Raw genomic sequence first — 13,766 nt, forward strand, 5'->3', positions numbered from 1 at the left:
CTGAACGGAGTGGAGGAAACTTTTGATGGCTCCCGGCCGCCGGACAGGAAAGCCGAACAAGAAATTTTTTACCCAAAAACTGTTTATTAAAAGAAAAAATAGCCAACAAATATTTTGTGAATTTAACACTCTACTCGCTACACGGCTTTTCAAAGTGAATGCATCGCTGTATAAATTCTCAACGTAACTCAACTTTATTGGTCGCCTGCAACCAGAACTTTATTTGATACTAATCTAAGTTTCCTTGTCCGTTTTAGGAAAAAGTAATTTATGTGTACTCTAGACTAAACTAAATTGGAGAAATAAAAGAGTATACTTGATACGTATCCAAAATTAACTATTCAATAAGCTTTCCCCTAAAATATGATTGGAGATTTTTTACACTGGAAAGCAACCTTTATTGAGAATGTTTAACTAGTTAGTTTCCAACCTCCAGCAAGAGTTAAAATAGGCTGGTTTTACTTGAAAAAAGTTTAAGTTAAAAATGATACATCTTACTCGCCCAACAAGCGGTTAGCTAGACATCTGTTAATTCTCATGATCATTCACATTAGTATAATTTGTAATATAAAAAAAATTCTCTAACAGCTAAGGACGCCGCCTCGAGGGGCACTGCGGAGAGCTTACTAGCTTATTGGCCAGCTTAAAGCTTGAATCTTTGAGAGAATTTTCAAACTCACTCTTTATCATAATAAAAATTCTGAATATCACCCATGCTCGAGCAATTTACCTTGCACTGTGGAGTACGTATTGAGCATTCCTATTAGAGGTGTGTATCGGAATTCCTAGCAAATTATAACAAGCGTTGTGATCGTCTAGGAAAGGGTAGTCCTGAAAAGGACTGGAGACCAGAGTGAACGCCACAAAGGTTAGCTAGCCAAGGTTCCAAACATTCAATTTGCAACTGACCAAAACCTCTCACCCATATTGTCGAAACATCTGTCTTTTCCACCGAAAACAGTTTTCAAACTACCCTGAGCAAGACGAGCGTAAATTAAGATCGACTGTTATTCCTAGGTTCAAAGACATTTTCTTTACAATATAGCAAATAAAGCAAATCTTTATCTAAGTATTACTACCAGCTTCCACAATCTCCAACAGTTTTTCCTCTTTCGTAATTACTGAGTCACAAGTAAGTATAGTAAGTAAAGTAAGTAAGTATAGCAAATAAAGCAAATCTTTATCTAAGTATTACTACCAGCTTCCACAACCTCCAACAGTTTTTCCTCTTTCGTAATTACTGAGTCACAAGTAAGTAAAGTAAGTAAAGTAAGTATAGCAAATAAAGCAAATCTTTATCTAAGTATTACTACCAGCTTCCACAACCTCCAACAGTTTTTCCTCTTTCGTAATTACTGAGTCACAAGTAAGTAAAGTAAGTAAAGTAAGTAAGTATAGCAAATAAAGAAAATCTTTATCTAAGTATTACTACCAGCTTCCACAACCTCCGACAGTTTTTCCTCTTTCGTAATTACTGAGTCACAAGTAAGTATAGTAAGTAAAGTAAGTAAGTATAGCAAATAAAGCAAATCTTTATCTAAGTATTACTACCAGCTTCCACAACCTCCAACAGTTTTTCCTCTTTCGTAATTACTGAGTCACAAGTTTACACAGCAACAAAACAAAACAGAAGAAAAGAGGAGATTGGGCTGCGTTGTACCCTGCACCTGATTTACCACCACCCTTCTTCATTGTGCCAACATTGACGCTAGGATCGATGAGTACAGTGTTGTTGAACCTGGGAACGCGGAACACGAACGTCTTCATTAATCCTTTTCGTTCGAACTTTGGAAAACCTGTTGGAAATAGCACGTATTCGTTGTTTCCTGTTAAAGCCTGCAAGAGAGAGAAGTAAATTGACAGTCATCTATTGTTACCCCCACCAAACCAAGTTTTATTTAATAGCATATACATATCTGTCGATTTTCAAATCTTTTGACTTTCGAATGTTGACCTTTTCGTTAGGAAATGGCTTGTGTCGAATCACACAGGACTAATCACGAAAGAATAGCATTCGAACTGTTTCCTGGAAAATCAAGGGTTGAATTTTGCGGATGCGATTAAAAAGGGATGCAGATTTTTGTCCCACCCAAGTGAGAAGAGATTTTTAATCTTTCAGTAAATAGAAAGTTTGCTCAGACTTTCCTTTTTCGCCATGGTAAGAATCCTGAGAGTCAGGCTCTCTGTTTGTTAACAACCGTTGCAACGTTGAGATCCTATTCCTTCATTCAGGAACCTTAGTTCCACTCTTCGCTGCTAAACCGTAGTCTAGTACCCAAACCTTCGGCGTTACAGTTACACGGTAGAATTTGGGGGGACAAGATTAATTGAACCGTACACTTCATCTTTTCGCCTCTTTTGACACGCAACTTCACCCTTCCTCACGTAATAGGAGCGACACTTACCCCTTTGTTGAGCATCATCTCTGAGTTTCCACCCATGTTGAATATTCTAGGACACTCGTGTTCCTCATCGGGTTCTTCAGGAACACAAATATCCTCCCCTGGTATCTCACCGTCTTCTACTTCTTCGGGCTCCTCTGCTACGCTTCCAATGCTCATTCCAATATCAAGGAACTGACCTGTTTCGTTCGCGCCCGTAGCGCTATTTTTGCAGACTTCAGAATTCGTGCCGCAAAATTTCCAGTCACTAACCTGAGAAAGGGAAAACAAAAAGAGGTTAAGACTCGGCAAAAGCATAATTTATAGATTTCCGCGAGCACTACTCTAGTGGAATCGAATCGCAACGAGGCGTGTGTGTTTTTTTAATCGTGACTATGACAAATTGTAGAGTAGAGTCTTTAAGGGTCAGGTAAATCTTATTGTGACACAACACTCCCGGCGATAAATAATTACCGATCAACTAGTGTTTTCAATAACAACATCGACAACATAAGATGTGCACTCTCAAATAAAAGATCTCTGACCTGTGTACAGCAGGGAATCGATGGAGCTTACCTTGATGTTAAATTTGAAAGTTCCACTTCGAACATTAAATGTCTCGTTGCCAAATTCGATTTTTCCTGACTTCAGAAATAGTAACACCTGAATTTCGAGGTTTGCTTGAGGACCAGCCAGAGAAACAGACAAGTTAATACGTTTGACAGGGAGTCCTTGAAAAGTTGTAGAGTTGTTCAACGGCGAGAAGCTGAACTTTTGAATTTGATTCACCAAGGAGGTCAATGCATGTTTTCTCTGTGTAGGACCGGTGAGACCCACCACATTTCCATTCGAATCTTTTTCTTCCAATGAGTCAACTTGAAATGTTAGCATCTCTTCGTCGTCGTCGAAGTCCTCTTCCTCCAATTCCTCGTCGTCGTCATCCTTGTCAAAATGAACTGCCTTAATTTTTCCTGTGTTGCCTTCTATTCTGACTGAAGTATCATTACCACGAATTGTAACAGTGTTGGCATTCGTATTGACGTCATCTTCGTCAGCCAAACATGTTACAAGGAGAACGGCTGTTAACGAAAAAGGGCAAAGAGAGAATTAAAAGGAAAATAGCTGCTTCACATTTGACCCTTTGACCCCATAAGAGTGACAAAAATGTAATTTCACCCCTGAACCACACATTATTAGAAAACGAGAATAACGAAAATAATCACCAAATAAAGCAGTTCATGATTATTTAACTAATTCTCCTTGACAGCATATTGTGGAGGCGCGGTGGCCTCATGGTTAGTGCGCTCGACTCCGGATCGAGTGGTCCGGGTTCGAGTGTTGTGTTCTTAGGCAAGACACTTTACTCTCACAGTGCCTCTCTTCACCCAGGTGTATAAATGGGTACCGGCAATTTAATGCTGGGGGTAACCCTGCGATGGACTGGCATCCCATCCAGGGGGGAGTAGAAATACTCCTAGTCGCTTCATGCTACAGAAACCGGAGTTAAGCACCGGCCTAATGGGCCACTGGGTTCGTAAACTTACCCTCGTCAGCATATTAAGGAAAAGCAGGGAGAACATTTCGGAGAATTTGCGTACTGATGTCATGTTGTAAAATAAATAATAAATAATAAATGAAAGCCACCTTATGTACATTAATTGACCGAGCAGCTTAAACTTCGAATTAAAAATATTCGTTTCAACCCAAGTTTAAAAAGTCGAATTTTCGAGGCGATTGTGTTATCGTCTTTGTATTAGCTAACCCTTAGCTATACACATAAATCCTTTATTATATAATATTACTTGTTCGAGTGAATCGAGAATCAATATTCTTCATGTAAATAGTTTAACGAAAAACTCGTATTGATGCTCACTTATAGTTAGATTAAGATGAGGTTTTAGTCAGAATATCCAAGTTTGGTTCAGCATTGGTTATATTGATGTGTGACGTTAGGCCAAATCACATATTGGCTTCCGTATTCATTGGCTGATTAGGAGAAAATTTTTAAAAATAATTTGCATTCGTGTTTGTTTAGAAGCAATGAATTGGTCTTCTTTTACACCTTATGGTTCGAAAAAATAAAATCTATGACCATTTTAATTGCGGTATTACAAACGCAATGCATTCGTCTATAAATAAATACGAGGAGTGTGTGTTTTTCGATCCTGGCAACATTTCAATATAACAAAGAGAGATTAAGCCTGTGAAAATGAAAAACGCCTTTGAAAATCAGCCAAATAACACGAAATCATACCATTGCCTTTGGTTTACCGCTAAGCTGCCTCAGAGAGCAAGTAGTGTCACATATTCGACATGCTTTGGCTTTCTTTACGGGCCGCGAGAAACTCATGAGAGCTGACGCTAACTCTGAACGTGCCTATCTCGGTAATAGGTTCCCTGCGTATCTACTTTGGAAGAGCGTCGACTGGGCACTGATCTCTCCTTTCCAGATATGAAAATAGAATGCTATCATTTTTTAGTAAGCGTGCTCTAGTTTGTCATAAACAGACTACACACTGATCGTTTCTGTTATATTGTAAAACGTGTGAAAGTTTTTCTCTCGCAGAGTAGTCGATATAGTGATATTACTTCACAGAAAAATTAGACTGGAAGTCTGTTACTGAAGTGGTTTAATGGCTCGCAGTATGAGTAGGTCATAAAGATATTAATTTTTTTGAGGTTGAAAATGAAATGCTCTAATCACCTCTAAGATATTGAACTATTCAGTAAATTTCCTTTGGTGACGGAAATACACTTAAAGAATCTTTCTCACGCGAATAAGTTTGAAAACCAGATGAAAATAAACTTTGAACAGATCGGCTAGAGCTACTTTTACTGGTTAAATGAGAAATTCACTGCTTCAAGTAATTGACCTCTTTAAGTATAGTTTTGGCTGCAAAACTGTATTCTCATATTGCTTTAAAGGCATTTTGGTATAGTGGCCCCTATTTGTACGATTTTGGTTTTTCTTTCCCTTATTATATTTTGAAAAACTGTAAGTTGGATTTAAACACGTTTCGTGAACTCAATTAAACTAAAATTAAATAAATACTATAAAAAGGCTGTCGTGCTTTCTTTCGCTACCGTGCCATATCGGTTGGAACAAATTACAAATTAAGACTCGATCATGGTCATATAAAATTGAAATTGAGATCAACAGAGATTATAGGCAAAGAAAATAAAATGAAAATAAATCTTAATTAACGAAGTTTCCTCCCTGCTCGATTAGAATGAAATAAAAAATAAATCAGCTCAACTTAATCAGTCAGTTAGTCACAAATCATTAATTTTCATGGCACCATAATTTCCATAATAAAGGGAGAAACTGAATCTATTTTCCTGTCTACTTTACTCACCAAAACAGACGAATAACAAGGAGGGACGAGAGAGAACCATGTCAAGTTTCAGCGCCGCTGGACTCTTAGGACAGCAACAACCTCTTCCCTCGACGAGAAAAGAAAATGATGAAAAACCTTATTTCACGCGCATTAATATAGCAATTAACTGGAAACTAATTATCTCCTCGAGCTCTGACGTTTCAATTGGCAGTTGCTTGTATTGTTCGATATACCATTTCGTTGATATTACACCAGTTGTCGCCAAACATACATTTAAAACACCCTGAAAAAAAGTTTACTTCAAGCGCTTCTCGATTTTTAACGGTATTCAGCTTCCTTGTTCTCTACTCCTCCCTAATCTCCCATAAAATTTACAAGAAAGATTTCAAACCCTTCACTTTATATTAAGATTGCTAGTATTTTGGGATATAATGACTTGTTTAGCCAAATAGAAGTCGTTGTTAGGGCAATATTACTGTTGTTTACGCGATGTACAACTTTGGAAACACATTAACAAAGAAAAACTCTGCACGATCCCATGTCTACCGTACGCCATGCAGTCTGAGGTGGGTCTGGCACGCATTAGCACTTTCACCAGACTTTTACAAGCGCTAGATTGAAAAATCTAAGAAATTCGAACCACGATGTAGATTTTTGGTAGCGGGTAGAAAGTAAAGCGACATTATTTACCGCTATAGAATCAAATTGCTTAGATCGCGTGACGAGATACGAATATTTTTGACAGCTAAAGGATAGCTTAAATTAGGAATTTTAATTACATAAAGCATTAGGAATCTTTTAAACTCGACCTTGAATTATAAGCGGTCCATTTTTCACCGAAAAACGTCGATTTGGAAGTCAAGTGATAATAATTGAAGTGGCAAAGGCAAGAACCACTGATAAAGTTGAAGAGTTTCCTGTTTACACAGAATATATTAACATGTTTTCGTCCTTTTTTTTGCAAGCTCTCTATTTTTCCTTTGTAACTGTGGAGTTCTAACCCTTAACAGTCCCAAGATCTCACGAGTAAGTTCCCTCTTCTGATAGCTTTCATTTTAATAAATTGATTAAAAGAAACAGTTGCTATATAAGAAACATTTGTCCATTTCTTAGTATTTCGGTTGGGCAATGACTGAAGCAGGAAGATAATTTGTTTGTTAAATCAACTTAGGGATTTGGGTGTTTGAATTATTTCAGGGTTGCTACCCAAATTCAAAATTGTTGATATACATCAAAAGTTTTCGTCCATTTCCTTCCACCGTAAAACAAACTCCGCAACTGTTATTGATTTTGTTGCCATAGAAGAGATACCTTTCCTTACAAATTGTTGAGTTTGTCAAGATCGCACTGCATGAAATAGAAACGCACTCCATGAAATAAAAACAGCCTTCTTAACTCTTTAATTAAACGCTAGGAAATATTTTCACCAACGTTGATGTTTGCTTCCAAAAGGTATTTTCCGACAAAATCATGATCCAGACTTTTCTAGACGCCTGCAATTTATTTGATAATTTACCCTTTATAACACATACCCATTGATCTTCTTTTTTTTTCCATCATGTCTATTTTAAGGTTTTCACGACTCATTATTTTCTCACGCATACATGATGTTGTTTGGTTCAAATAACGGTCGTTAAATACTTATCACTCTTTCACTATCATTTACTTATGGCAACCGGGCAAACAAAACAAACGAGATGAGAATTAACCTGTTTAATCATCTACTTCTTTAAACTAACGACTTATTGAATCGCACAAACTTTCTGTAACCAGGAAATCGCTATCGTATGGGATGAAAAAAAAAAAAATAGTGGAGAGAGAAAAGTCTCGACTATTCCGTTTAGTCTGTTAGGCGAGTCTATCATGAACTGGGCACTGAATTTGGAACTGATCTTATTATTTATTCTTTTTTTCACAGTAAGGTGATTAAAATCACAGTCATAACTCCCTGTATGAGTTCCGAAACTGGGAATGCTATTTTTCAATCTGCCCGAAGCTTTCGAGAAATGAATTTGCCTGCCACGAAATCTGTCTAACGGTCAGTCGGAAACAAAGACTCAAACAATATATCGTGCTAAAATGTGATCGTTTTATTGGATATTTCACCTTCGACATATGTCAATTTCATGTCACGTCTAATTTAAACTTACTACGTCACTCATTGCTTCTCGCTCACATATATTACGCTTTCGCCATCCATTGCTTATGGCAACCATGCATGTCAGAGCTAAGGATGCGAGAAGGAGTCTGTTTAGTCATCAAGCTCTTTACCGCTAATAGCTTTTTCATTATCGTAAACTTATACTTCCTTTACTAACTGAGATAAGGTACTTGACCGTTATCTGGTCCAATAAAAGGAGCCTGAAAATGGGAAATAAGAGGGTTTTCGACCAAAGGTTACCAATATAGCTTTTCAATTTTGCAACTAAGAAATAAATTTTTAAATTCGACCCTTGTTTGACAAATGGAATTTGTTACCATGCACTCTTTCTCAGCGCCTTTGAGAAGACGCTCGAGTAATAAGGCCTTTGTGATAGCTATTATCCTAGGTATCCAGGGACAACAGTATTGTATTGTTTTAAGAAGTTGTAAAGAGAATCTCTTTAAAATGTTAGCATGTTTTGGAGACCGATTTAGTTACCAAATCATCCCAAAGAGGAATCGAATATAAAAAAACAGGAACAACAGACTCAAAGGAGCCACAAGCCACTACTGCTAAACTATGAGAAAAAGTTTTTAAAAATTCTTTTTTTTTTTCAGGGAAGGAGAATGATGTAAAACGATGGCCATTGTAAAAACGTTATATTCTACTATACCACAGAAGGTTTTTTTTCTTTTTTTTTTTTTTTTTTTTTTTTCGTATCGAGTTATTTATTAGTGCTACGGAAAGATAGCAGACTGTTATGAATGAATCTTGCAACATGAGCTTTGTAAAGGCGTCGGCTAAACCAATTAATAAAAGCAACATAGAGATGCGAGCATACTAAGCAACAAAAGATAGGAAATGAAATGAAGTGATGGACCAGCATTGTCGTGTCCTCCTCCGCCAGGCTTGTTCGTTGGATTGGCAACTGGAGGGATGTAAGGACCAACATCAACACTGGGATCGATAAGAACTGTGTCGTTGAACCGTGGTATACGGAAAGTGAACCTCTTCACCAGTCCTCCTATGTTCTCAAACTTGGGGTATCCTGTGGGAAATGCCACATAGACGTTGTTGCCCGTTACCACCTGGGGGAATATTAAGTATATTAATACAAATCATTTCAACGGTGGTCGATAAAGCGTTTCAAGACGAAGGTCAGAGCAACCGCATCAGCTGTTACTTTCAAAACAATAAACGAGCCACAAAATTAACAAAATAAGAGTACGTGTCAGATACTTAAGGCAGCGAGGTGGGCTAAAAACGCCTTTGACAGACTTATGGATACTTCTGATAAATTGCGGGAATAGCTGGCACGTGTTTGTCAACCAATCAGAGTATGGGAGAGCCTTTCTCTGAACCCATCACAACTCCTAAAGGGCCCGGCGTGTTTCTACCCCGGCCCAGGAATGCATTTCATTTCTGGTCATTCAAAAGAGACTCACCCCTTTATTGAGCACCATAGTCGAGTTTCCACCCATGTTAAATATTTTAGGGCAGTCGTCTTTCTCATCAGGATCATCGTTAACGCAAATCTCGGCGGATTCATTTTCAGAGTCTTCTAACTCCTCAGGTTCTACTGCTTGACTTCTAATGCTGAGAGCAAGATCAAGGTACTGGCCAGTTTCGTTCTGGTTGTTCTTGGTACAAACGTCAGAATTTCCGCCGCAAAATTGCCAGTCACTGACCTGTCATAGAATTAATGACAACCGTAAAAAAAAAAAAAAAAAAAAAAAGAATAGCCATTCCATTTCTTTAACAGATTTTTGGTTTTGAAGCCTAAACCTTAAATTTGCCCTAGTTAACATTACTGATACTATATAGTCTGAAGAGAATTTTCCAATCGAGTGTCGAGGATAATTCTAGATGGCATTAGTTTCGCTTTTCTTCGCCCTGTGATTGGTCAAGAAAAACTCTCGCCGTTCTTTCAACCCAATCACAGGCCTCACAGACTAATCGTGAATTGGTCACTCGCAAGTTCCCGTCCCTTGAGCAGTTTGCTCGTTTTCCCTTTGGGTTTTTCTTGATTTCATGTGACATTATTACCGCCGCCCAGTTAGCTCAATGGGTGGAGCGCTGGACTGTTGTGCGGGAGGTCGAGGGTTGGAGCCCCGGCCGGACCAACACTCAGGGTCTTAAAATAATTGAGAAGAATTCGCTACCTTTCTATAACATCAATAAATGGTTAGATATTCTAGTCTTCTCGGATAGGGACGAATAAATGGAGCTCCCGTCTCCTGCAGGGTTGGGGTAGGAGACGTTAATTTCCCACACACGAGATTACAGTATGATGGATGTCCTCCCCAGGGTGGGATGGTGGGATGTACAGGTCCCTATTTAAACCAGCTTCAAGCTGAACTGGGCTGGCCTGTCCAAATATCGTAAATACATACAATACATACATAAGTTAAGTTTTAATTGGCTATTATGATTGATTTGGTTTTGGTTTTTATCATGATGACTCCCAATCGAAATAAATTCTAAGCCGTGGGATTTTTTAAAAACACTCTCCGTTGCTTACTAACTTGTCACTATACCTAAGCAGACCACAGTAACTTCATTCCTCTTAAGTCTGCGGCTCAGTTGAGCATAAGAGAAAGCTAGAAGTGGTCTATGCTCCGAAACCAACTTAAATGTAATATTGCGATATCGATCTGAAATCACACAGACGCTCTGGGAAATATGCGTCATCATAACCATATTAAACATCAAACGAACCTTGATGTTGAATTTGAAGGTTCCTCTTCGCACTGAAAATGTCTCGTTTCCAAAACCGACGATTCCTCCCTCCAAAAACAGCATCACTTGCAGATCAAGGCTGGCTTGGGGACCAGTGAGGTACACAGACAGGTTGACACTTTTCACAGGGATTCCTTGATACGTTGACGAGTTGTCCAACGGCGAGAAGGTGTACCTTTCAATCTGAGATGCCAAGGAGTTCACTCCATGTTTTTTATTTGATGGCCCTGAAAGACCGACCGGGTTCCCAGCCGAGTCTATTTCCTGCAGTGAGTCAACTTGAAATGTCATAACACCTTCATTGTCGTCACTGAAATCCTCCATTTCTTCGTCCTCGTCATCGTCATCGTCATCCTCGCCTTCCTCGTCCTTCTCATGATGAACTGCCCTTATTGTTCCTGTGTTGCCTTCTATTCTTACTGACGTATCATTTCCACGAATTGTAACAGTGTTGGCAGCTGTGTCTACTTCATCTTCGTCAGCCAAAGATGTCACAAGGAGGACAGCTGTAAAAAATTGGCAAATAAATCAGGAAAACAACCTCATCGACCAAGTAGTATACACCACAGCTTAACAGAGTTTCTTCTTTTTTGTTTGTTTGTTTTTTTGTTTTTGTTTCGTTTTTATTTTGTTTTTTGTTTGTTTTTTTCTTGTTTTGTTTTCAAGGTGTTGTTGTATTAAAAAAAAACTACCGTTTGAATAAAATTTATAACTGCGGTGCCTGGAACTTATCAGGAAACAAAAGACACAGACACCTGCCTCCTAAACTATGTGAATAGTTTTCCATAGGTTATTTCCAAGAAACCAAGAGATTGTTCATAACAATGGGGATCATTGTGAAGGCATTGATACGAAGATAATTTCTTTATTCCTTAGCAAATGAAACTCATTTTAGCACACAATATATGGTGTTCTTGGCGGATGATAAAATTTGTTAATTTTTCAATTTTATTTGAAAATGTACTGATTTAAAAAGGTTTTCTGAAAGTCTTTATAATGACTAATGACTGATGGTTTAGAAGTTGATAGCTCCGGAGCAAACAAAATCGAGGTTGAGCTTATAAGTTTTTTTTTTTTTGCGCAGTCTCACATATACCGACAGACGACATTGTACAAAAAAATCATAATTGCCTCGACCGAACAGCACTCCGTGAAAACATTTCTTTCAAAACGACATACACACTTGGACACACAATCGAATATCATAATTGGTCAAAGATGAGAGTTTATTGTTTGACGAAATTAGTGAGCGTTAACGCTAAACAAATTCAAGAACAATCTTGAATTTCACACGTTGTGCTTTCAATGACCGAACGTAGCTCCCTGTTGTCAAACGTACTCGACCAACTTTGCAATATAGCTCTGAGTTAACTATCATAGCTTCTGCGGCCATCTTATTTTCGTGAATTACTTCAAAATATTTTCACTTGTTCAACTGACGGATAAAAGATAGCACGTGCGTTAAATAATTTTTGTCACTCCTCTCAAGACATGAATAACTTTCACCAATTATGCTGGAAGTACATGGAGGTGTCCACTCAAAAAAGCTTACTAGATTTTTAATTTTTTACATTTTTTTCCTTTGTCAATCGTTCCATCTTATCCTCTGGAAAAAGTAAACAATGTATACCAATAATGCAGGATTTACTCCTGCCATCTAACTCGCCAGCAAGCGAAGGAGAATCCCGCAATAACCTTAAATCGGTTAAACAATATTATTTTTCTTGTAATGGCACCGCTGACACATTCTAATCTGCTCTCAAAGGAAGAGACAAAGACAGAGACAGAGAAAGGAAAGGTTTAGAATGAAATACGGTCTCCTGATTTTTCCGAATTACTCTTTAAAGGTTAATGATTCGTTGCCCATAAAAGTTTCTAAAAGTGAGTGATGGTGTTTCAAAGCTAATTACCCTAATGATTTATTTTTTCTAGAATTACTGGAACTGGTAGATTTTTTAATGTATATATAACAGCGCTTATAAGGTCACGGAAAAATTTACTCTCGATAGTTTATATCGCCGGCAGATTTTAAACCGATGAGATCCAAAAATGAAGCCGAAGAAGCAGGATAAATGATATGTACTTAACGACTACGTTGGAAGGCTGGACTGGAAAATATTTGGCTCGAGGTCATAACGAACGGACTGAGCGTAGAGACGTCCTTGCGCATGACCGAGAGCCAAATATTCTTTCTCCGTTCGGCCCGACCTAATCCATTCTATAAGCATTTTAACAAACAACCATCGCTCTATCCGGTTTTGGCTCGCAGCTCAACAGGCTGTACGACTTTATCTGACCCCGCGTACGGGTTTTGTAATAAGAAAACGTTTAGTTTGACATCCGAACGTTACAGATGAATTCAATTCAAGTATAAATATTCGCAAAAATAAATTAGTCTTATAAATTTTCTGTACCTAAGTTGACGCTGCATTTTTTGATCAAGATGGGGAATTAATCACTTTATCCGACTTTCATCCTGCATGTTAGTATAAACAACTTACCAAAACAAACGAAAAATAAGGAAAAATGTGAACGAAGCATCTTTGCCCTTGACACACGACAGCAGCAACTTTCCTCGCCGAGCACAGAGAGAAATTAAAAAAAAACTACATCTTCACCTGTATTTATTTGGAAACTGCATGAATATTATGACGTTATAATGTGTTATATTCGTGTTTGAGTGTCGTTTACATCATCAATATATCTGGCGCTCCTTTCAAAACGGTGCAGTGAACATTGGAGTACCTCATTCTCAGTCGACCGTAACCTATTAAAAACAAAAAACGGTCTTACTAGGAACGTCAAACTGCTCACACCACCTAATCAAATTGTTTCATTCGTTCTTCTCTCCTCAATTGGTGATGAAATTGCGTGTCGATAATGAAAACCGTTTATTTCTGGTTTCGATTGTTTTGGCCTAGAGACTATTTGAACAAAAGGAAGTGGTTGTTGAAGCAATATTGTTGTTGATGGAATGTACAATTTTGGAAACTTTCACTTGAGAAAATTTGCACGGACAGTCTGCCACAGCAACAACGTGTACCAAGAATAGGGCATTATTTCGATGATCTGCTTCTATTTTCTATAATTTTATGATGGCACAGGAGCTTTTAACAAGAAGCTTAAAGTAGGGGTCGTACATCTGACATTTTTTTGAAATTTCAA

General features: G+C 38.0%; 2 protein-coding genes across 2 annotated transcripts; both read right to left on the reverse strand.

Moving 5' to 3' along the window:
- Nucleotides 1-175: 175 nt before the first annotated feature.
- Nucleotides 176-5,897, reverse strand: LOC111322942 (acidic skeletal organic matrix protein). The gene is made up of 4 exons (XM_088757320.1): nucleotides 5,738-5,897; nucleotides 2,958-3,460; nucleotides 2,406-2,654; nucleotides 176-1,836 (listed from the first exon to the last, which is right to left on the reverse strand). The coding sequence occupies exons 1-4, from the start codon at nucleotides 5,775-5,777 to the stop codon at nucleotides 1,591-1,593; spliced, it is 1,038 nt and encodes a 345-aa protein (XP_088613446.1). The 5' UTR covers nucleotides 5,778-5,897; the 3' UTR covers nucleotides 176-1,590.
- Nucleotides 5,898-7,788: 1,891 nt separating this feature from the next.
- Nucleotides 7,789-13,251, reverse strand: LOC111322887 (acidic skeletal organic matrix protein-like). Its single transcript, XM_088757319.1, has 4 exons — nucleotides 13,103-13,251; nucleotides 10,581-11,107; nucleotides 9,308-9,550; nucleotides 7,789-8,950 (listed from the first exon to the last, which is right to left on the reverse strand). Exons 1-4 carry the CDS (start codon nucleotides 13,140-13,142, stop codon nucleotides 8,672-8,674), a joined length of 1,089 nt encoding a protein of 362 aa, XP_088613445.1. The 5' UTR covers nucleotides 13,143-13,251; the 3' UTR covers nucleotides 7,789-8,671.
- Nucleotides 13,252-13,766: the final 515 nt, after the last annotated feature.

This window comes from Stylophora pistillata, chromosome 4 (genome assembly GCF_964205215.1).
Source record: "Stylophora pistillata chromosome 4, jaStyPist1.2, whole genome shotgun sequence".
Taxonomy (NCBI): domain Eukaryota; kingdom Metazoa; phylum Cnidaria; class Anthozoa; order Scleractinia; family Pocilloporidae; genus Stylophora; species Stylophora pistillata.